The sequence below is a fragment of the Crocuta crocuta genome, unplaced genomic scaffold (assembly GCF_008692635.1).
Source record: "Crocuta crocuta isolate KB4526 unplaced genomic scaffold, BGI_CrCroc_1.0 scaffold68, whole genome shotgun sequence".
Classification (NCBI taxonomy): domain Eukaryota; kingdom Metazoa; phylum Chordata; class Mammalia; order Carnivora; family Hyaenidae; genus Crocuta; species Crocuta crocuta.
The window spans coordinates 133,072-156,957 of NW_027532426.1; the positions used below are offsets into that span (position 1 = coordinate 133,072).

A 23,886-nucleotide genomic window follows, 5' to 3' on the forward strand; every position below is an offset into this window, starting at 1 on the left:
GACAGGCTTTGAATACAGGCAGTCTAGACTTCTAAATCCTCAGTTGTAATCTCTATATGTGCTTCTCTTTAGAAGCTTGTTACATCTCTACGCCTTTCTGAGATGGTGTTAGCTGGTGGCAGCCACGCAGGAAGAAATGTAGGGCTATGAACTGGCCACACGAGGCCAAGGTGAGAATTCTTTGGCGATGATTCTACTCACTTCCTCTAGATCGTGTGTGTTTGGGGGAGGAGGGTATCATGCTGAAATTCAGACCCAACAGGAAAAAGGTTGTAACCTCTAATTAGTTAGCAATACCAGGAGAAGAACAATCTAGCTCCACATATTGCATCTAATACCAATTATGGAAAAGTCACATACATTTAAATACTAGGAGAGTTATTTCTAGAAGTGGGAACAACTTTCTTTTTTTTAATTAAATTAAATTTTAACATTTATTTATTTACTTATTTACTTGGAACTTCTAAGCAATATAAGTCACCAAGAAAAAAAAGATTTGATTTCATAAAAATTTTAAACTTTTGCACATCTGGAAAACACCTTAATTAAATAGGCCATTCACATAAATTGATGAAAAATATTGAGAAAAATATTAATGGTCTAGCAGACAAATGAGCAAAAGATGCAAACAGAAAATTCACAAAAGAGGAACTACAGCAGACCAGGATATACAAGTAACAAATGACACCAGTTAAAATAGCAGGCAAGTGCCATTTTTTGGCCCGTGTTCCTCAGACATATGATACCTAATACTGGCCAAAACATCGTGAAACAGGCTCTTTTATACATTACTGGAAAGAGAATGTAATTATGTCCAATCTGTTTCAAAAGCAATTGCTAATGTTAATCAGTAGACAAGAAATGGCCATGCTCTTAATTCAGTAATCCCAATCTGTGAGACCCTATCACAAGGAATCAGTCAGCTTTTCATTGCAGCATTACTGTAATCACCAAATCTGGAAGCGATGGAATTTCCAGAAAAAAAGAAACACATTAAGGTCACTCATTTGATGTAATGTAATGCAACCATGAGGATGACAATTATGAAAATTATGTAGCAAAATGAAAAATAATATATAATGTTAAATGTTAAGGTTTAAAATTTTTTTAAATTTATTTTTGAGAGACAGAGCACGAGTGAGGGAGGGGCAGAGGGAGAGGGAGATACAGGATCAAAAGCAGGCTCCAGGCTCTGAGCTGTCAGCACAGAGCCCGAAGTGGGGCTCAAAAGCGTGAGCTGCCAGATCATGACCTGAGCCAAAGTTGGGGTGACTGAGCCACCCAGGCACCCCTAAACCTTTTTTTAAGAGAGAGAGAGAGAGCAGGGGAGGGGCAGAGGGAGAGAGAGAATACCATGCAGGTTTTGTGATGTCAACACAGAGCCCAACACAGGGCTCCAACCCATGAACCCTGAGATCATGACCTGAGCTGAAATCAAGAGTCAGACACTTAACCAACTGAGCCACCCAGGTGCCCCATAATGTTAAATTTTAAAATCAGGATACAAAAATTGCAGATAGGTTATAAATACAAATACACCTGTGTTAAAATCCATAGGAAAAACACACGTTAATGGAAAATATAAAAATAACAATGTATGGGCAATTTTACGACATTATTCCCCTAACTTCCTGTATTTGTTATAACTATCTTTCTATAAAAGTTTAATTTTGTTGTAAATAAATCATAGGCTTATTGTGGGGGGAAAAAACCCAGCAATACAAAGTTGCATTAAGTAGAAGAAAAAGTCTCTGTCCTATTGTGCAGTGAAAGTCACATCTTGTTGTGTATCACTTCATGTAACATATAACATGTCAAATCATATACTATATGTTATTTTTTGTACAAATAAAATTGTACGATGTATACTCCCTATAATTTTTATTTCCATTGACAATCATCTCTTGCCTCAATTCATGGAAAACTTCTTAGCTGGTCTCCCTGCTTCCACCCTTGCCCTTCTTCGGACTATTCTCAAAGGGGCTAAATGAACCAAATAAAAAGCAAGTTTACTTTATTCTTTCTTGATGATTGCATGGCATTCTGCTGAATGAATAATACCGTAATTTATTTAAACAAGCCCCTAATACTGAAGGACATTTAGCAGTCAACATTCTTGTACATATATATTTGTGCACTTGAATACCTATTAGGAAAATTCCTAGATAGAGACTTTATGAGTCAGAGAATATGAACCTTTAAAATTTTGATAGACGTTTCCAATTTGACCTCTGAAGAGATTATACTAATTTACACTCCCAGCCAATGGTATTCTAGAGTGGCACAAATGTTAATCAACAGTGGATGTTTTCAACTGGTTCAGCCTTTAACAATCTCATAAATAAGAAATGCTGCCTCACTTATGTTTAATTTCCATTGATTTGGTTACAAATCAAATGAAACATCTATTTCTTTATCAATTATTTGTTTTTCTGTGAGCTGCTTTTTCATATTTTTTTGCCCATTTCATTACTGGCCTATTGGTATTTTTATGGATGGAACAGAGTTTTGTATATTGAGGAAATTCACCTTCTATCTTATGAGCTGCAACCACTTTCTACAGTTTTCTTTTTTTTTAATTTTTTAACGTTTATTCATTTTTTTGAGAGACAGAGGGTGAATGGGGGAGAGACAGAGAGTGGGAGACACAGAATCCAAAGCAGGCTCCAGGCTCTGAGCTGTCAGCACAGAGCCTGACATGGGGCTTGAACCCACAGACCATGAGATCATGACCTGAGCTGAAGTCAGACGCTTAACCGACTGAGCCACCCAGGCGCCCCTACATTTTTCTTTTGTAAATTTTTTTTACAGTGTCATTGATGGTTCAGAAAGTTTTAATTTCTAAGGAGTAAAATTCAATGTTTTCCTTTCTTCGGGTTTTGATTTTCATGTCCTGCTTAGACATACCTTCTCCACTCCAAGACTACAAAAAATATTCACCAATGTTTTCATCTAGTATCTTTAATTATGTATTTAAAAATATTTTTAATGTTTATTTATTTTTGAGAGAGAGAGAGCAAGCAGGGGAGGGGTAGAGAGGGACAGAGAATCCAAAGCAGGCTCAGGCTGACAGCAGAGAGCCGGATGGGGGCGCTGGAACTCCTAAATCATGTGATCAGGACCTGAGCCAAAGTCAAAAGCTTAAGGACTAAACCACTCAGACTCCCCAATTATTGTATTTTTGATGCTTAAATTTGGAGTTTCTTTGGTGTAAACAAAGAGGTAGAGATTCGGCTCACTACTACATACTATCTACTATCTTCAGGCTCTTTGGCTCCATTCAGCACTTATTAAGTAGTTCATTTCCCCGCTGATTTGAAATACTAGATTTACCACATACTAAATGCCTCGTACACTTGGTCCGTTTTTGAACTATATTATGTTCCATTGATCGGTCTATGCCTGCGCCAAGACAAACATGTTTTCTTTTATAACTTTAATATCTGAATATTTAATATCAGAAAGGTTCGATTTTTCCTAATAACTGGGAGTTTAAAATATAAAATAAAACACAATAAAATTTACCTTCTCACCTTCCCCTCCAGGTGTGTCTACTACTCTTTCAGGGGTATTTGAAAGAAAGCCGGGATCTCCCAAGGAAAAAATTTTAAACTGATACCGCAATTAAAATTAAAATGGTTCCGCTCAGAAGTGACAAATCTAAAGCTAAGTCACAGAATTATACATTGGCGGAGTCTCCCCATTCCCAGCCCGTCCTTCATCTCCCCCCACTACGGTTGCCCACCGGCCTACGCCTGCCGCGCTTCCCAGCTCAGCCTCTAGGGGGCGCGGCGGGGCCCGCAGGCGAGTGGACCAGTTCTGACCTCGGGAGCGTCGGCCGGGCGGTCGTGGCGTCACGTCCGGTCCGGGCGGAAGTCCTCCCCTGGCCGACCGGGAAGTAGCTGAAGACTGGGCGATGGCAGTTCTGGAGGCTTCCCTCTGGGGCAGACCCGACGCCACGGTGCCCCCGCGGTAGACCGGACCAGGGTGCGGGCACCGGGTTCCAAGGTGACGAGCGTCGGGGGCTGAGTTGGGGGCCTTAGAATGGAGCCTGGGAACCCTGACGGCCCCTGTTGCAGCCCCTCCCAGACTCTGGGCTGGAAAATTGCCTTTGCCAGGGCTGCCCCGGAAACGGGTCTGCCTGGTACCGGACCGTTCCTACAGGGAATGGCGCGGGCGAGGATTTTCCCCCTTCACCACACCCACAAGGCAGGTGGTAGCCCCGGATCAGGGTCCCAAGGGCGCTGTTCTCCCTAACATCGCCTCCTCTCCACCGCCGCAGGGATGGAGGGGTCTAAAACGTCCAGCAGCACCATGCAGGTGAGCTTCGTGTGCCAGCGCTGCAGCCAGCCCCTGAAACTGGACACGAGCTTCAAGATCCTGGACCGTGTCACTATCCAGGAGCTCACAGGTCAGCGAGACCCTTGAAAAGAGGATGTTCAAAATCATGGAAAGTGGGCAGCTCTGGAGATGTAGGTCTTAAAGTAGCTATCCTTATAGTCGGCCACAGACTCATTGTGTGAACCTAGGAAAGTCATTTCATCTCTCAGGCTCCCTATTTTCTCTTTGGGAACATGAAGAAGTTCTGACACTGTATCCTTCTGAGAGCTTCCTATTCTAAGGAAAGGCCCTTAGTGTTCCGCTCCTGCTGTTTCAGAGTAAAAGAACGTGTATATAATAATAAGCACCATATGCTGAGGGCTTACCATATAGGAAGTGCAGTGCATGCATTACTTCATTCATACCTGCGACAGCCCCTATGGGAGAGTACCATCGTCATTTCACATCTGAGGAATTGAGGCTTAGAGAGCTTAAGTGACTTATCGGTGGCCAACAGCTGGTGAATGGAGAAACAGAGTCTTAAAGTCCCACAGTCTGATGAAATTAGAAAAGAAAGAAAAAGGCTGAATGGATAGTTTAAATAAGCTCATGGGTCCAAAGTCAGCCTGCTTGGCTTTAAATCATAACTCAATTACTAGATGAATGGATGAATGACTTTTTGCAAGTTACTTTACTTTCTAAGCCCTGGTTTCTTGGTTTATCTGTAAAATGTTAAACTGACCCCAGGGTAGTTGGAAGCATCAAATACGATGAAGAACATAAGTACTGAGGAATATGCTGGGCAAATAGTACTCAATAAGTGTTAGCTATTATCATTACTACCAATTTCTCTTTTTTGAGTGGAATTAACTCTAATACATTTTTAACCTTTCATTATGGAAAATTTCTATCATATGGTCAAAAGAATAGCATAATGAACTCCCTTGTATCCATCACCCAGCTTCAACAATTAGCCACATTCTGTCATTCTTGTGTTCTCTATATCTTCACCCACCTTGCATCCCCACTCAACTATTTTGCTTTTTTATTCTCTTTTAAAAAAGTAAATTGGCATCCCTTTAAATGTACAAGTCTTAGCGTGCTTTGAAAAAAATTTTGTTTAATCTTTATTTTTGTGAGAGAGAGAGAACGAGCGGGGGAAGTGCAGAGAGAGGGGGATACAGAGGATCTGAAGCGAGCTCTTTGCAGACAGCAGAGAGTCCGATACAGGGATTGAACTCACGAACCATGAGATCATGACCTGAGCCGAAGTTGGGCACTCAACCGACTGAGCCACCCAGGCGCCCCTAAACATTGTTTTAAAGTTTTACTTATTTACTCTTGACACCCCACAGGGGGCTCAAACTCACAATCCCGAGATTAAGTGGTACACTTTCCTGACCGAGCCAGCCAGTCATCCTTAGCTGTGCGTTTTTGACAAAGTGGATACACTCATGTAACTCAGATCATTGTGATGTAGAAAGTTCCTTCAGGTTCCCAGAAAGTTCCCTCACATTCCTTCCTAGTTATTCTGGAGGAAAGGGGTTGTTACCTTTTGTTATGGAAAACCTCAATGTATATAATGAGCCCTCACATCCCATCACCTACCCTCAACAAGTACCAGTGCCTATTTAATCATGTTTCATCTACAGCCCCATCTATTCCCCTCCCACCCTAGATTATTTTGGAGCAAACCCCAAACATAAATACACTGTAAATGTTTTGGTAAGTGTTTTTGAAAGATAAGGTGTCTTTTTATTTTTTATTTTTTATTATTATTTTTTAATGTTTTATTTATTTCTAGGAGAGAGAGAGAGAGAGAGACAGCGTGAGCAGGGGAGGGTCAAGAGAGAGGGAGTCACAGACTGAAACAGGCTGCAGGCTCTGAGCTGGCAGTCAGCACAGAGCCCGACGCGGGGCCCGAACCCACGAACCGCGAGATCATGACCTAAGCGAAAGTCGGACGCTTAACCGACTAAGCCACCCAGGCGCCCCAATAAGGTGTCTTTTTAAAAACACAATCATTAAGGGCGCCTGGGTGGCTCAGTGGGTTAAGCATCAGACTTTCGACTCAGGTGGTGATCTCACAATTCGTGGGTTTGAGCCCCGCATCGGGCTCTGTGCTGACAGCTCAGAGCCTGGATCCTGTTTCAGATTCTGTGTCTCCCTCTCTCTCTGCCCTTCCTCTGTTCACACTCTGTCTCTCTCTCAAAAGTAATGAACATTAAGAAAAAGGCGAAAGGGGGTGCATGGGTGCCTCAGTTAAGCGTCCAACTTCAGCTCAGGTCATGATCCCACAGTTTGTGGGTTCAAGCCCCATGTCGGGCTCTGTGCTAACAGCTCAGACAGAGCCTGGAGCCTGTGTCTCCCTCTCTCTCTGCCCCTCTCCAGCTTGCATTCTGTCTTTGTCTCTCAACAATAAATAAACGAACAGCAACAATAATAATAAAGGTGATTTTTTTATTTAAAAAAAAATTTTTTTTTTATGTTTTATTTATTTCTAGGAGAGAGACAGAGACAGGGTGAGCAGGGGAGGTNGTGATTTTTTTTAAAAAGATGGAAGGGAGTGCCTGGGTGGCTCAGTCAGTTAAGCATCCAACTCAGGTTTGAGCTCATGGTTTGGTTTGTGGGTTGGAGCCCTGCGCTGGGCTCTATGCTGACAGCTCAGAGCTTGGAGCCTGCTTTGGATTCTGTGTCTCCCTCTCTCTCCCCCCTCTCCCTGCTTGTGCTCTGTCTCTGTTTCCCTCTCTCTCTCTCTCTCTCTCTCTCAAAAATAGATAATAGGCATTAAAATTTTTTTAAATACATAAATTTTAAAAATTAAAAAAGAAAAAAGTGGAGGTGGGAGTGGTGATGAGAATTTGTTTTTATTGTTTCCCATATTTTCATACACAATCTGGCTTTGTTCAGACTTTAATTCGATATTTTCCTTGTCCTTAGCTCCATTACTTGCCACAGCCCAGGCGAAACCAGGAGAGACCCAAGAGGAAGAGGCTAACTCAGGAGAAGTATGGCACACTGGAATGCAAACTGGGGTTCTGCAGGGTACTTGGTGCTTCTAGAGCCCCTAGACTTTTGGAATCTCTGGTTAACAAGAGACATTCTACATGATCAGGCCACCATGGGTCACTGGGGAGGCACAGAAGTGCACCTGCGGTCACAGGATTACTGAATGAGGCATCAGTTACAAAATGTGGGGAGGGTTTTGTATTTGAAGCAGAATTACAAGCCAGGATAGGTAGGAGATGAGGTGGCCTGTGTGTCCAGATCATCCCAGGGCACACTTGGTTTATATCTGTTGTCCTAGCTAATTACTCATATCCACTGCTCTCCATTCTCAAAAGTGTCTTAGTTTGGACTAGAGTATGATTACTCTAGTCAGAAAAGATTGTCAGCATCAGAGAACATGTCATTTTTAAGCTGTGGTAGTGTCAGCAAAATTTCCTTTGCTGAAGGTAGATGTCGTAAGAGTTTGATGACATATACATTATGTCAGAGTATCAAAAACATACGAATCATTTACTGTGTTGTATGCCATGGCAAACTTTACTGCATCCTGATCTACCTTTTTCCTTGTGCCATGATTTAGGGCATTCATTCTCTCCCCTATCCCCGACTAGTCAGTGTTGGAAAAAATGCCGACTCAACCATACAATAAGTACTATGTCACACAGATGGTGTTTCCCACAAAAAAATCATATGGGACTTGGGGTTCATCTGTACCAGGGGTCCTTTCTTAGTGCACATATCCAAGGATTGGCTAGATCATACCCATTTCTTACATCTGTGTGGTTTATCAGGTCCTGTGGTTATCCACCAAGGGTAAAGCCAAGTCGTTCTGAGGCTGTTTGGGAAATAGACACCCCACCCCCCACCCCCACCAAGCTGCCAGAACTCTAATGCCCTCGTATTTCCTTCCCAGGAGCCATTTATTGAAACTCGCCAGGATGGTGTCTCTCGCAGATTCATCCCCCCAGCCAGGTGCCTACTACTCCTCAGCCCCCTGTTCCTTGCCAAAGGCCAGTAGAATTTTAACGGAACCCAGAATTGAGACCTGGAGCCAGGTGATGGAAATAAATCCTCATCTAGCCTTTTGGCTCTTCCAGAAAAGACACATTCTCTTATACCTGGCCCCTCACCTTCCAGTACTGATTTGTTCCTGTAGCCATTCACACAGTGGGAAGGGACAATGGCTCTCACGGTGAAGAATCGAGAAAAGTTGAGGGAGTTATATGACTAATAGAAGAGATGAGCTCTTGAAAAGTGGTAAAATAGCAGATGTCATTAGATGTTCAGGGTCTCAGTCGTTGATGCCTGTGAAGGCTGCCAGCGAGGGCTTTGACATTTAAAAAATGGTCTTTCCTGACTCTCCTTCCTTTTCTACTACAGACACACACACATGTCAGTTTTTGATGCCCCCTCTCCCTCCTTAGTTCATCGAGGCCAACCTTCGGGCTGAGTGCCCCTGTGGAAGACCAGCATGGCCTTCCCTTGGGAGAAAGGTACCCTTGGGAGATCAGTCAGGCTAGGAGTGGGTATGCGCCATGAGGCCCCTCAGCCGGTGCTTGAGAGTCTCTGCCACTGCAGTGGGTGGAGTGGAGGAGGCCTCTCTGCTCCCTCATGTGGCCCGTGGGCGGGGGGCTGTCTGCAGGATGATGTCCACAGAAAGTGCCAACAGCTTCACTCTGATCGGGGAGGCATCTGACGGCGGCACCATGGAGAACCTCAGCCGAAGACTGAAGGCAAGTCGGCATCGTAGCCGCGTCAGGCAGCGGGTGCGGCTGGCAGAGGGGGTGGCCGGGTAGGCGGCATGGGGCAGGCCCTCCCCTGACTCTCCCACACCCCACATCTCCAGGTCACTGGGGACCTTTTTGACATCATGTCAGGCCAGACAGATGTGGATCACCCGCTGTGTGAGGAATGCACAGATACTCTTTTAGACCAACTGGACACTCAGCTCAACGTCACTGAAAATGAGTGTCAGAACTACAAGTGAGTGCCTCTAGAGCCAGTGCCCGGAAATGGAGATCTGGACCGTGACGCCATCACCGCTTGGGGACCGCTTGGCTCTTCCCCAGGCGCTAAGCTCCACTCAGGTAAACAGAATAACAGGCTCCCCGTGGTGAGTATATTCTGCCTGTGTCCTCGGCAGACGCTGTTTAGAGATCTTAGAGCAGATGAACGAGGATGACAGTGAGCAGCTGCAGATGGAGCTAAAGGAGCTGGCGTTAGAGGAGGAGAGGCTGATCCAGGAGCTGGAAGATGTGGAAAAGAACCGCAAGTTAGTGGCAGAGAATCTCGAGAAGGTCCAGGCTGAGGCTGAGAGACTGGATCAGGAGGAAGCTCAGTGAGTGGTTGCCCTGTTCCTCTGTCTTCCTTCCCACAAGGCTCCAGGGGGAGCAGGGGCTTCTGACCGAATGTCTGTAAGCTGCCGTCGCCTCTCATTTTGGCAGCAGGTCTGCTCCAGATCCCACGTACCGTTTCCAGGCCCTGTTTCCCAAGGTCTGTTGGGAGGGTTATGTGTGAAGGGTCAGCATGATTAAGTGAAAAAAGCATGTCAGTTGAATAGAGAGCTGAGAAAGAAGGGTTCTAAGTTGCATTTCTGCCCTGTGGGGCACTGAGCCCGTTTGGGTAAGTCAGCCACTGAGCCTGGCATCCTCCTCTGGAAAGATGAGCACGTTGGCCTACATCTGTTCCTTCCCAGCCCCAAAATGTCACTGGTGATCTTGACCTGAGAGAACCCTCTGTCTAGTGGAGGAGACACAGTCCCCATACTCACTAAACTTGGGGAAGTGATGGGCAGAGAAAAAAAGTTAGCTTTTTCAAAATAGTGAACAGGTTACATTTGGAAGTGGTGTGTGCCAACTGCATAAAAGGACAGTAAATGCACAGAAGTGAAGTATTAGAAGCTCAGCTGTGGTCAGTTACTAGAAGAAGCCACTCTTCACCCCCGCACCCCACTTCTGGAAAAAATCAGACATACGAGAGGCTTTTGGTCCTGGTTTAGGAGAGTCCTATTTGCCTCTACTTTTTGCACGTGGGCAGCTGGGATTTGAGACATTTCTGTCCCTCGCAGGCAAAACAACTAGGATCAGTATGTTCCTTTGAATGGGACCTGTGCCAATTGGAAAGGATGCTGTAACTAGGTCTAACCATCACCACTAGAGTACATCGTAATGGGGGGAGGGTGGCAAGAGAGAAATTCACACCCCAAACCAACAGCCTTCAGTGGCCACCTTGCTGCTCACAGGTATCAGAGGGAATACAGTGAATTTAAGCGACAGCAGCTGGAGCTGGACGATGAGCTGAAGAGTGTGGAAAACCAGATGCGTTACGCCCAGATACAGCTGGACAAGCTGAAGAAAACCAATGTCTTTAATGCAACCTTCCACATCTGGTAATGCGGGTTGGAGGGTGAGGAGCACCCGGAAAGCACTGCACGTCTGCGCCTCAGCCGCTGACCGCTAAACCAGGGTGCCCGCCTCCCCCGAAATAGGGTCGTATGTCCCCTCCCCATCCAGGTCGCGTTCATTCCTTGTGATGGGATAGACCCCTCAGGGGGTTGGAATTCTAGAGCTCAGTGACATTCACTCCCCCAAGGAAAGGGAAAGATCTGAGCCCTCCCTGAGGGCCGTGAAAACTTTGTCATCGGCCTGGTGCTGATTTCTTAACCCCTAGGGTCATTGGTGTATTCATTCGACGTTTCATCCATTGAACTAGTCTCTGTCGAGCATCTCATACGCGGTAGGCACCGTGCTAAGCACCAGAAGGCCAACAGCAAACAACACGCATCCTGCCCCTGGTTGCTTATAAAACCTCGCAGAAGAGGCGGATACGTGACAGGCTGTTGTAATGCGGTTTGATAGCTGTAACCCTCCGGGGCTCTGGGGCCACATAAAGATGCTTCGCCCAATTTAGGAAGGCCATGTGGAAAGTGTTCCCCCCGGGGAGGTTGATGCTTAAGCCAAGGCATGAGGTGGAACCTTGCAGAGCAGGGGGGCGGTTCCTGGCGGAGGAGCGTCATGTGCAAAGACACACAGGAACGTGGGAGTGGGGCGTCCGAAGAACTGAAAGGAGCTTATTGTGACTAGAGATTGAGTGTGAAGGGGAGAGTGACAGGATATGAAACTGGAGAGTGACCAGTTCCCCCAAGGACCTTGTAGGCCTCATTAAGGGATTTGGACTTCATCCAAAAGGCAGTGGAAACCACTGAAGCTTTTAGGCAGGGAAGTGATATAATCACATTTGCATTTGTGAACATAGCTTCACCTGCGATGTGGGGGATGATGGGAGGGGCGGGGAAAGGGCAGTGCCTTTGGTGAGGAGACTTGTCAGTAGGACTCAAAGCAGGAAAAGATAGAGCAGTGGCATTGAGTTTGGGAAGAGATTTAGGAGTCCAATCAAGAACGCTTGGTGGCTTTTGAGGGGAGGGAGCGGGGAGAGCATTCAAGGGTGATGTCCCTGTTTCTACTTGGACGTCTGAGCACAAGGGGGAAAGATGACAGCTCACATTTGGACATGCATTTATTTACTTGTCTGTCTATATATCTGTTTATTTATTTTCATGTTTTGAGTTCATTTATTTTGAAAGAGTGCGAGTATGGGAGGGACAGAGAGAGAGAAAGAGAATCCCATGCAGGCTCTGAACTGACAGTGCAGGGCTCAAACTCACAAACTGTGAGATCATGACCTGAGCTGAAATCAAGAGCCGGATGCTTAACCAACTGAGCCATCTCATGCACCCCAGATGTGTGTTTAAAGTGTGAAGTAGAGGGGCACCTGGCTGGTTGAGTCAGTAGAGCATGTGGCTCCTGATCTCACAGTTGTGAGTTCAAGCCCCACATTGGTTGTAGAGCTTACCTAAAAACAATAAAGTGCCAAACAGAGCTTAGATCCATGAATGTGGAGATGAGGGAGGTCTGTGCCGGCATTTAGGTGCAAGCAGGAAGTCTCAGTAGTTGCCGAGTGTTGAGTTCTCCCTGTATTTTCTCCCGCCCCCCTGCCTTCCTCCAGGCACAGTGGACAGTTTGGCACCATCAATAACTTCCGACTGGGTCGCCTGCCCAGTGTTCCTGTGGAATGGAATGAGATCAACGCTGCGTGGGGCCAGACGGTGCTGCTGCTCCATGCCCTGGCCAATAAGATGGGTCTGAAATTTCAGAGGTAAGAAGTGGCCCCCTTTCTTGGGGTGTGGCATGTCTTTGATGGGATCTGTATCTCCAGCCTGGTACTCTCCTCTGCTGCGGCAAGAGCCCATGTTCACAGCACACTGAGAGTTTCCTGCCAGTGGAGACTCCCGTCAGCTTCTGGTCGTCCCCTTAACCACAGGGTGCTTTGCACTCATCGAGCAGTCCTTGAGCTCGTGACCGCAGCTGTGGTCCCCAGCCCACTGTGTCCAGAACCTTCGGGGTTCCTCACGCTGTTCTCAGTGTTCGTTTTTGGGTTTTTTTTTTTTTTCGGCCTAAACCAAAATCTGCATTTATCCATGAAAGGCCGCCAATTATATAATAAATATAGTTCAGAAAACAAAATCTTTTAAACATGGAGCCTATAGAGAGATGAGAGAGAGAGGTGGGAATAATAAAAGTAGTCCTTGGGTAGGATGAAGCCTGAAAATCACTGGGTTATAACATCTCAGTAATCACTTCAGGAGGAGTCCTGTATCCATCTCTGAACGCATCTCCATTTTTAGGTATCGACTTGTTCCCTACGGAAACCATTCCTATCTGGAGTCTCTGACAGACAAATCTAAGGTACTCTGGGAGGCCCCATCTTCAGTGGGATGCAGAATGGTACCTCCTGACGGAGTCGTTTGCTTTTGATAATAGCATTTTTTAGTTTCTTCCTTAGATGGAGGTGTCTCATGATCCCTTGGCTTGTCTAGCTCAGGATTAGCTCATCGGGGCCTATAGCCAAAAAGTAGGTCTTTACAGTCTGTTGAGAAGGGCTGAGGGCAGATCAGAGGAGGATGTGTATGCCAGGGTAGGAAAGGAGTCACTGTGAGGTTTAATACCTCTCCGGTGATGATGAAACAGTTCCTGGCCATTGCATTTGCCCAGGCTCACTGTTTCCGGTGGAAGACAGACAAAACAGGACTTGAGAGGTGGAGAGGCTGGGGAACCGTCTCTGGTAGCCTGTCTTGGTGCCACACCCTCAACCGGTTCTCTCTCTCCTTGGGCAGGAGCTGCCGTTATACTGTTCCGGGGGGCTGCGGTTTTTCTGGGACAACAAGTTTGACCATGCCATGGTGGCTTTCCTGGACTGTGTGCAGCAGTTCAAAGAAGAGGTTGAGAAAGGCGAGACACGTTTTTGTCTTCCTTACAGGTCAGTACTCCCTAATGCTCGTGAGCCTAGAGCAGGACCAAATCGAGCATAACTGAAGAGACAGTAAGAGGGGAGGCAAAACATAGTCTAAATGGTAGGAAAGCAAAATCATGACACCGATGGGCAAAGTGTGATTCAACACTGCAAGCAGGACAGAATGTGACCACCTGGTCCCTAAAGAAGAAGAATCTTACTGTCTTCCCGTTTGCGGGATTTTCTTAGCACAGAGCTCAAGCCGGCTCTCTCATTTCAGGAAGCCTTCCCCTTAAGCCTTTGGAAATACACAGGCATGCTTCCTTTGGTCAGATGTTGTAGGAGCCCAGTGATAGACGCAGACCTTCGTTCAAGAGAATAAGGCTGAGCTCCTTCTACCACCCCAAAACAAAGCATTTTTTTTCTTCTGCCTCCCTTCTCTCCCCATGAGTTCAGGTATGTCTAGGAAAACAGTCAAGAAGGGCGCCCGGGTGGCACAGCCGGTTAAGTGTCCAACCTAGGCTCAGGTCATGATCTCACAGTTCGTGGGTTCGAGCCCCGCTTCAGGCTCTGTGCTGACAGCCGGCTCAGAGCCTGGAGCCTGCTTCGGATTCTGTGTCTCCCTCTCTCTCTGACCCTCCCCTGCTCACGCTCTCTCTCAGAAATAAATAAAAAACGTTAAAAAATTTTTTTAACAAAACAAACAGTAAGGAGTACTGTAACCCTCACTTACCCTCTGCTCCAGGCTTCTCATTTGTTTGGGTGTGTGTCCTGTCCCTGTACTCTGCCATGACAATGAGGCTCTTGTGACAGCCTTCTTGATGTTTGGCTTTTAAGCAAATCCAAAATACACTACCATTCCTCGCCAAGAGTTCTTTAATAGATAAAATGACGTGAATGGTCCCATGATCAAGTCCCTGCCCGTTTGCCTGAACTGACTTAACTCGGATCTCAGTTACTAATGAGCTCTGCTGTGTCCCTCTGCAGGATGGATGTGGAGAAAGGCAAGATTGAAGACACAGGAGGCAGCGGCGGCTCCTATTCCATCAAAACCCAGTTTAACTCTGAGGAACAGTGGACAAAAGCTCTCAAGTTCATGCTGACAAATCTTAAGTGGGGTCTTGCTTGGGTATCCTCACAGTTTTATAACAAATGACTTTTTTTCTTAGGAGATGTTTGCCTTAAAGGCTTTAAATTTTGTTTTGTTTGCAAAAAAAAAAAAATTTAAATTAAATTCGGGTACTATTAACAGCACGTTTACAATACCAAAACAGAAAAAAATCCACAAAAGCCACTTTATTTCAGGATATCATGTGACAGATAGTTTCCAGAGCTACAACATACCGCGCAGAGCTACCAGCCTTCGTCGTAGGTTTGACTCTTAACCCCAAACCTTCCTATCCCTCTCTCCCCTCAAAACAACTAATTTAAATATGTTTTTGTTTTTGTTTTTGTTTTGTTAACTGAGTTGAGTTGAGATCAATGTGTTTTCACTAGGGTTTATCTCTCTCAACTTTCTGCACTTACAATATGAAATAGAAACTTTTGTCTCCACTGGGATGACGAGATGTGTGAGACGCACAGTTGGCAAACGTGAGAAAATGACACATAAGCTTTGGTCACCAGATGATGTGATCAGAAGCTTGAAATTTAACACTTGTTCTCACTTGGTTCTAGTGCTGAATGCCTACTCTGGTCTCTGTTAGAGATATGAAATGGTGTTTGATATTGTTGGAGACATTATGGAGAGATTTAATTATTTGTAATAAAAGATTTACTGCAGTCTGATAACTGCCCAGAAGTGCACTGTTGGGTGTTGTTGTTGTTGTTGTTGTTGTTAACTAAAATAGAGCACTTTGTATTCTGGGAGTATTGAGTTCAAGTGCAGGTATGTGAAAGCTCTGTCGAAACATGTTTAGAGATGGATTGGTGTTAGTTTTAAAAAAGACTAATGGAAATAGCTGTGGAGGAAGCCCTATTTGTATACATCTCAGTGACAGAACAGAGATGTTAAACTAACTTGAAGGGGAAGTAAAGAGTGCCTCCTTGATGCTCAGTCAAGGTCACCCAAACAGTCTCGGTTTTCAAGCCCCTGGTTAATACTAATTTCCACATCCTATCTTCTCTCTCAATGAAATGAACAGTTAAGGAAAAGTTCTAAATATCAGTTAGGGAAAAGCTATAAATATCTTGTTAAACAAAAACGAACCGACTTCGCTAATGTTCTGTCTCCTCCTAGCTCCTTGACATTTTCAGTCTGATACAACAAAAAAGACATGTTTGTCAACTTTCACTTTTTGTCTGATGCAGAAAAATGAGCATGAAGTCGGAACACAAAACATATTTCAAAAGATACTTGGAACTTTTGTACCCCTGAGTTGGAGAGTAAACAAAAGGAGGGATGAGTGCAGTGGCCGAAGGCGGTTCAATACTTGGTGGGTGGAGCCCGCCTCATGTGTTGGAGGAAGTGACACCCCGCAGAGCCCTGGCCTCCAGGTTGGTGGGGACAGGCTGTCGCCCTGGAGTGTTGGCACCCACGCTGTGAGTCAGGATTGCGTAAGAGAGCTCAGCGATGCTTTCCAGGGCGATGCCGGTGATGCTCTGCAAATGCTCCACAACCTTCAGAAATAGACGGAGTTTTTATTACTAGATAATCTCCACGTGTTTTAGTGCACAAACAGACACATCGCTCAGGCGGTTCTCTCAAGCCAGATGTAAATTTTTTCGTTTCTCGGAGTTGACAGAGAAGATTAAATCCAGATCCCAGTGTTTGCCAATGGCCAAATTACTTTAGGATGCCTTTACCCTGATAGTGTCAGCCTGGAAAGTTTCTGCTAGACATTTCATTCTCCTGGAGCTAAGGTCTGTGAAATATGAACGGGACACTTGGGCCTTGACATTGTCTTCTATTTGGGAGGATACACTTACTGGACTTGAGCATGATAGCGGGCTGTCATCAGAAAGGGAAATGAACAAGCTGAACATGGACCTCCATTTCCAGCTCCATAAGGGAAAAACTGGAGAGCGCTCTTCAGACCTACTCGAGCGTTTTCCTCTCCCCAATCCTGCTTACTCTTCCTAATCCTGAGTCTTGACTTATCTTTTATAAGTTGTCTTCTCTTGTCCTTTAACGGAGGGGAAAATGCTTTCTATTGAGCAAAGCCGACCATGCTGGTCCTGCCCAATGGTGCGCACCTGGTTCCAGCACTCAGGGCTTTGGATGAAAGCGCTCGCCGCAATGATTCCTACTCCCAACAGCATGAAGTCTTCCTTCACTGAAACAAACTTTTCCCTGTGTGATTAAAACCATATTAATTTTGGAGCTAGAATGAAATTTCATCTTCCAAACCCGAGGGTCATGGAACTTCAACTAAGAGCTGTTGATCATCTTGGACTTTTTGAGATAAGGAAGGAAGTGGCCAAGTAAGAGCTAATTGACCCCCTCCCCAACCTAACTGGATTAAAACATGAGCCTCCTGACTGGCTTATAGGCCTTTTGTTGTCCCATCTGTCTTCCTAACAAATGTAACCGTGACTCTTTTTGCCAGTCTGACTTTACAGTAATCAAACACTTTTGTCCAAGTTGCAGCCCTGTGACTGGCTTTTTTTTCCTAAGTGACTATAAGGGCTGTCCAGTAATCTCAAACCTCCAAGAACTAAGAAAGAAAGTATGTTAATTACCTGAAGTCATTTAAATTTACAAGTAAAAATACTTCAGAGTTTTGCTGATTGGGCTTAGTCATCTGCATCCAAGCAACACTGGAAGTTAATTAAAACCAGGTAACCTGTGCAGGTTATCTGTGGACTGGATGCCTCACTGGGTAAATTCCATTGCCATGGTCTGTTCTCAAGGTATGTTCCTAACTCGCTGTTTCTGGAAGAGGCCTGCCCTAAAGGAGTTGCCTTACCCTTGCAGCTGACTGGGTATGGAGTTTTCAATTGAAGCCCTGAGCAGGCTGTCATATACAGGTTCGTGCAGGAGATAGACAAGGTCGAGCAGGGTCACGCAGGTTGCATGCAGCTGTGTGGCTGGGACCAAACAGCCATTGTATCCTAGGTGGAGTATGGGGATGGTAAAGGACATTAAGTGCGTCTTCTCTGATCATAATCACTGTTGTCATGTGACAGAAAGCTCTTGAGCTAATGTGTTCTGTAGGAAATCTCTTTAGGTGGGAGGTCAATTTTTTTTTAGAGGTCAATTTTAAAATGTTAATTTTGAGAGAGAGAGTACATGTGTGAGCAGGGGAAGGGCAGAGAGAGAGAGAGAGAGAGTATCCCAAGCAGGCACTGTGTTGCCAGTGTAGAGCCCGACATAGGGCTTGATCTCACAAACCATGAGATCATGACCTGAGCCTAAACCAAGACCCCCCAGAAGGTCAATTTTAAAGGATAAAGGGAGGGACGGCTGGTGGCTCAGTCCGTTAAGTCCAACTTCAGAGGTCATGATCTCGCAGTTCACACATTTGAGCCCCACATTGGGCTCTGTGCTGACAGACAACGCAGAGCCTGGAACCTGCTTCAGATTCTGTGTCTCCCTCTCTGCCCCTCCCCTGCTCACGCTCTTTCTCTCAAAAATAAATAAACATTGAAGAAAAAGTTAAAGGATAAAGGGAGAGGTAGAGAAATCTCCATCTAGGGTATATATACAGGTAGAGTATATTTGTTCCCTTCTTATCTCATGCCTCTCTAGAAAATCACCTCTTTGATTCTACAGTAAGAGTGCCTAGTGAGTCCAAATAGAAGCCAGGTGCTAAGACCTGAGTTTCCTTCCCTGACAAGTACCAGAGGGAACACTTGACTCAGTCATCCCGGGCTTCCTGCGGTTTCTCATTGGCGGGTTCTTTCCACTGCTTCCAACCCTCTGGGCACATTCCTGTTGCCTTCTACGGACGACTCCAACCCACACTGTCCAACACACGTGATCAAGTACCTAAAACCTCTAGAAGCATCTCCACATATGCCAGGGGAGTAGGCAGATTGATTTGGAAGTTCAGGGACTTCAAAACATCAAGCTCTGACTCCAGCAGTTCCTCCTTAGTGTGTACATACCCCAGAGACTGGAGGAAATTCAGGACTGTAACGTTGCTGATAATCTGAGCAAAGAAAAATAAAACAGTGAGAGGGAGAGAAAGGTGTCAGAATAAAGGTCGTACATCTTGGCACAGTGTACAAAGCTTTGTACAATCCAGCTCGTGCCTTCATCGCGTCTTCTTAGTAATTGCCCCTTACACCCCCATGCTGTCATATAGGATTGCTTGCAGCTCCTGAGCTCGTCCAGCTCTCCCAGACCTGTTTGCGTGCTGTTTCCTATGTCTGGATCTCCTTTTCCTCTCCCTCCTCTCTCTCTGCTTTGTGTAACTCCTCTCCCTCTTTTTTTAAGACCCTCTCCCATCTCCTACCTACCTGTACCGCCTTCAACAAGTCATTGTCTCTAAATATACTTCCTTGATTCTCCAAGGCTGTTGGGGTATATTCATGGCCATCTGTGTTTACACTAATCAAAGCACTCCCCCACATTATTTGCCTGTGTGTCTTCTCCCATTGGATCATAAATTCCTTGAGAGCACAGGCAATATGTTTACTATTGTACCCATGGCGCCTAGTGTAGCATCTGGCCATAGAAGGCCAGCAAGCATGTGTTGAATGAATGGTATTTTACTATACAGGCATTGGGTAGGGGTATGGAGACATTTTATCCCCTATAAATGTAACAGTTTGTCTTTAATACTGATAGGTCTGCTGGTAATTCGGGCACCTTATGTAAACTGTCCTTGAGTCCAAGGGGAGGAAAGGTGACCTGTATGAATAATGATGGCATTTGTCCAGCAATTATACTTTGGGAACAGAACTTCAGGCTATTTCATAATTGCCTCTGTGTGACTGCATGTGTGTGTGTGTGTGTGTGTGTGTGTGTGTAGGAGGTATGCTTAAGAAGCATAATCGCACTCTGGAATTTCCACAGGAATAGTAACACCTCGCTTAGAAGGAAGTTTCTCACAGTCACCTGTGGATAAGCTGGTTTCTCCAAACATTCAGGTGCCCATGAGAGACCCCAGTTCCTTACTTTGTAGTGGAAGGAAAGTTTGCTCGCCAGTTGAACACATGACACAAGACGCAGGATAAACTTATTGAAAAGCTGTTCTTTCAGAGCTTTCCAATTCTGAGGCTCCGTCTTCTCCCTCAGCTGGATCGTGGCTTGCCTGCAGATATTCTCGGCCTGCTTAACCATAAACCTGTAAAGGGAAGGGGAGAGTAAACCATCCGCACTCACTCAAACTAAAGGGAGCTTGTGTATCAAACTATGCTCTATCTCCTCCTCCCCGATACCAGTCCCTGGGTGAGAAGTATGCATTTGCAAGTAATAGAGGCTGTAAACCCAGGTCTCCTGGTAAGGGGTAGCTGCACTCTTCTAAGACTTGGATACATTAACCATTCTGAGAGGTACCACTCACAAAGACCTAATGCTCAGGGCTTTACCTTTCTAGGATTTCTACAGCCTGGTAGCTCACGGATTTCTCCAGACACCATTGTTCAGACAGGAGAAAAACAAACTCTGCCAAAACAGGAAAGAAGAGCCTAATTCACAAGGTGCAACCAAAAAACCACTCTGTGAAACCCTGGCACAGTATAAAAGCCACAAGGGGGCCAGGAGAAGAGGGTCAGGGGCTGAGATGGGGGAGAGTGAAACAACACAAGCTGAGCTTAGTTCCCTTTCCTGCCAATAGGCAGATCCAAGGCTGACAGAGCCCCCTTGGTGACCCTTGAGCCTTCCTGTGGGTCTCGGCCGATAAAAGGCTTGGCCAGCTACACACAAACAAACCAGCTGGTCTAGTTGGCCTCTACACCATGCTGGGAACCTCCAGCTTCAAGGGAGATTCTTGGATGGATAAAAACCCGAACCCCCATATTCTGTTTTCAGTGGAATGTTGACAGGAACAGAAAAGTCCCTCCTGGAGCTTCGATACTCTTCCTAACAGTGTTTGTTTAGTAACCGCCCTCTGGAGAACTCCCATTGCTTTACAAACAGGATTCACCTTACGGCTGGACACCATCTCTTCACCACCAGTTTGTTGGGTAAATCTGCAGTGGCCGAGCCTGTCCCCAGGAGCAAGTTTGTTACTGGGGAGTGGCTTGTTTTGAAGAAATATGCCCTACGTCAGGGAACACAGCCCACTTTGTGAGGGGTGGCAAAGTCATTGGGAAGATGGGAAGGGCAAGATACCTTGGCAGGATCTTAGGCCGCCTCTGTTTCTCTTTGAAAGAATAGCCCCAGATAGAATTCTATTTAGTTTGCATTATCATTAGAGGGTGGAAACAAGGCTAAATGTTAGTTCTCAACAAAGAAATCTCCTGCAGAACTTGGGACTTTTAGCGCTGATTGGCAAAGAATTATGCATAGTCAAATGACCATGTGTCTTCAGAGAAAATTTGCCTTTCTTAGGCACATAAAAGTTAAGCTAGCACAAGACAGTTGAACAGTCTGCTCAACACATGTTCCCCATATGTACAAAAACCTGGCTGTTATAGAAACTAAAGCCCTGCTAACAGTGCCCAATGCAGAAGATAATTAGTTTAAGCAATTAAGCAAAATCCCCTAGCACACATAACTGTGTTACTAGTCTTTTTATTTGCTGGAGGTTAGGCTTTATTTCTTTGGTGTGTGTGTGTGTGTGTGTGTGTGTGTGTGTGTGTGTGTGTGTAGTTGTTTGGTTTTGGTTCGGTTTGGGTTTGAATTATCTGGGCAATTGTTTGTATTTTCTAGTTTAACTTGCCAAGAGAACTGAGCTAGGGTTAGATGCAATAGATGATGGTTACGCTTTCCCTTCCTGCTGGCTCTCCCTCCGGGTGCTTACATACTCACATCATTTAACTGAAAGACCCTCCCCTTCAGTCCTCTTAAGCTAGTTTGCATCGCTGTTAACTTTCTTGAAAGCCTTTGCTTAAACCTGCTGCTTCCACTTCCTCATGAATTCCCTGATGTTCTGTGGTTTGGGCTTCTACTTTTCTTAACTTGCCGAAACATGGTCTCAAAGGCCAGAAAAAAGTCCAAACTGTTAAATATCATCGCCCTTTTGCAACCTTCATTCCCATCGTTCATATCCCTGAGGCATCTGAAACTGCTGACCATCATCCTTCTTGAAACTCTTCTCTTGGCTTCCAGAGGTGCCTAGGTTCTGTTCCTATCTCCCTATTTTTTAAGAATTTCCTTCATGACTCTCTTCCTACTCCAACTGACCTGAGCACAAAATGTTTCCCAAGGGAGGAACTGTCCCTGACCTGCTTGTCTTTTCTCCCCCTCAGACTCATTCTCTACCATTTTCTTTTTTTTTTTTTTTAATTTTTTAAATGTTTTATTTATTTCTGAGAGAGAGAGACAGCGTAAGCAGGGGAGGGTCAGAGAGAGAGGGAGATACAGAATCTGAAACAGGCTCCAGGCTCTGAGCTGTCAGCACACAGCCCAATGCAGGCTCGAACCCACGAACTGTGAGATCATGACCTGAGCCAAAGTCGGAGGCTTGAGGCTTAACTGACAGAGCCACCCAGGCACCCCTCTACCAGTTTCAACACTATCATTATGAAGATAACTCTGAAACCTTTATCTCTAGTTCTGACTTCTCTTCTGACTTTTTTTAAACCCCTTACTAGAAGCCTTCCTTCAGATGTTCTACAAGCACCTGAAACTCAGTTGATCTGAAACCAAAGTTGTTCTCTTTCCCAAGCAAAAGTGACGTTTCCCCATTTTATTATTATTATTATTATTGTTATTGTTATTATTATTATTATTATTATTACTACTAGGTGTGTGTATTTCTTTTAATGGCATCACTATATTCCCATTCTCTTAGGCTCAACCCTTTGGCATGGTCTTCTTTGCCTTCTTCACCTCTTAAATTCATCCACTGCAGAACCCAAGATTTTGTCTCTGAAATGTTTTTAATTCATCCTCCCGTCATTCCCTCTGCCCTCTTGCCTAAACTACTGACAGAGACTCTGATGGTCTACCTTTCTCCTATCCCTTCCTACTCCACTCCATTCTATACATCACAGCCAAAGTAATTTTTTCTAAGGCAAAGGTTACAGTCATATCACTCTCATATTTGAAACCCTTCAATGCCTTCTTGTTTTCCTACTAAGCCAAGTATAAACACTCCCACCCCTCACCCTTGGCACTCAAAGTGTCACATGGAATGTCTCCAAACTACTTTTCTGGTCTTCATTTCAACTACTCTTCCACATGCTCTGGACAACCTGGACTTGACCCACATTCACCCTAAGCTTCCCCATTTCCATGGCTTTACTCATGTTAGGTTCTTTTGGTAGAAACGCTATCCTCAGCCTTCACCAACCCAAACTCATCCTTCTTTGAGGTCTACCATGCTTGGAGGACTCCCTTAATTCTTCCTACCCTCACCTCACCCTGTCGCTCCTTTCAAGCCCCAGAAAGCTTCTTTTAGCTGTTATGTCACTTAACTAACAGTACTTGTACCTCGTCATTTACGGATTTGTTCTAATATCCTCGAAAGATTGGGCATGGTTTGAAAGCAGGGATTGAATCTCTGTTTTATCCTTCTACCCCAAGCGGTGTGGAGAAGCATTCTACATGGGTTGAAATCAAGGGTAGGGTGCTGGTGTGTCTTGTTCGTCACTGTATCCCCTGCACCTGGCATACAGTAGTTCCTAACAACACTTATCTGAATGAATATGGGAAACTGAGTCTCCAGGCTGGTGACTCAAAGACAGGTGCCCTAGTCTCCCATAAAACTGGCTCCCGGGCCCTGGGTCCACACCCACGATCCGGGTCTCCCTGAAGCTGCCCATCCGGCCTGCAGCCTCCTGCACGGCTCGCTCGTTCAGCTGCGCCAGGTGGAGCAGAGAGTCTTCGATCGTCTCTGTGGCAACAGCTCCAAACTGAAAGTCACTGACGGAGGCCAATCTTGACCTCACAGGTCCATCCATTTTCAGAAGCCTTTGGGGCCAACTGGGCGGCTCACTGGATCCATAAACCGACCCCCTTAGCTTCACCCCAGTCTTCCGCCACACTCTGTCTGGGATTCCTCGTCCCCTTCTGTGTGCTTGTCTTCACCTCAAGTCTGAGGAAAACCCAATTTCCACCACGGCCTCGAGCACTCTACAGCCCTTTCCCGCCCCAACGGCCACGGGCCCCTCAGCCAATCAGAAAGCTCGACTCGTTTGCCCCGCCCCCGCCCTTCCCCTAAGGCCAGGAGCAGCGATCGCCTCGCGGAAGAAAACGCGGACTACAACTCCCAG

At 45.5% G+C, this 23,886-nt stretch overlaps 2 protein-coding genes across 5 annotated transcripts; one reads left to right on the forward strand and one right to left on the reverse strand.

Moving 5' to 3' along the window:
* The first annotated feature begins 3,884 nt into the window (after positions 1–3,884).
* On the forward strand, positions 3,885–15,423 carry BECN1 (beclin 1). Of its 2 annotated transcripts, XM_077779097.1 has the most exons (12): positions 3,885–4,008; positions 4,283–4,411; positions 7,261–7,328; positions 8,243–8,301; positions 8,972–9,062; positions 9,176–9,312; positions 9,473–9,667; positions 10,571–10,717; positions 12,334–12,483; positions 13,013–13,073; positions 13,502–13,644; positions 14,605–15,423. In XM_077779097.1, the coding sequence occupies exons 2-12, from the start codon at positions 4,285–4,287 to the stop codon at positions 14,771–14,773; spliced, it is 1,347 nt and encodes a 448-aa protein (XP_077635223.1). In that variant the 5' UTR covers positions 3,885–4,008; positions 4,283–4,284; the 3' UTR covers positions 14,774–15,423. The 2 variants fall into 2 exon arrangements, with proteins under 2 accessions (XP_077635223.1, XP_077635225.1); XM_077779099.1 differs by lacking the exons at positions 3,885–4,008; positions 4,283–4,411; positions 7,261–7,328 and having other exon boundaries at positions 8,299–8,384.
* CNTD1 (cyclin N-terminal domain containing 1) lies at positions 14,899–23,753 on the reverse strand. Of its 3 annotated transcripts, none has more exons than XM_077779100.1 (7): positions 23,702–23,753; positions 20,095–20,170; positions 19,682–19,850; positions 18,548–18,710; positions 17,526–17,670; positions 16,813–16,909; positions 14,899–16,236 (listed from the first exon to the last, which is right to left on the reverse strand). In XM_077779100.1, exons 3-7 carry the CDS (start codon positions 19,844–19,846, stop codon positions 16,069–16,071), a joined length of 738 nt encoding a protein of 245 aa, XP_077635226.1. In that variant the 5' UTR covers positions 19,847–19,850; positions 20,095–20,170; positions 23,702–23,753; the 3' UTR covers positions 14,899–16,068. The 3 variants fall into 3 exon arrangements, with proteins under 3 accessions (XP_077635226.1, XP_077635228.1, XP_077635227.1); XM_077779102.1 differs by lacking the exon at positions 23,702–23,753 and adding an exon at positions 23,406–23,695; XM_077779101.1 differs by lacking the exons at positions 20,095–20,170; positions 23,702–23,753 and adding an exon at positions 23,406–23,456.
* Positions 23,754–23,886: the final 133 nt, after the last annotated feature.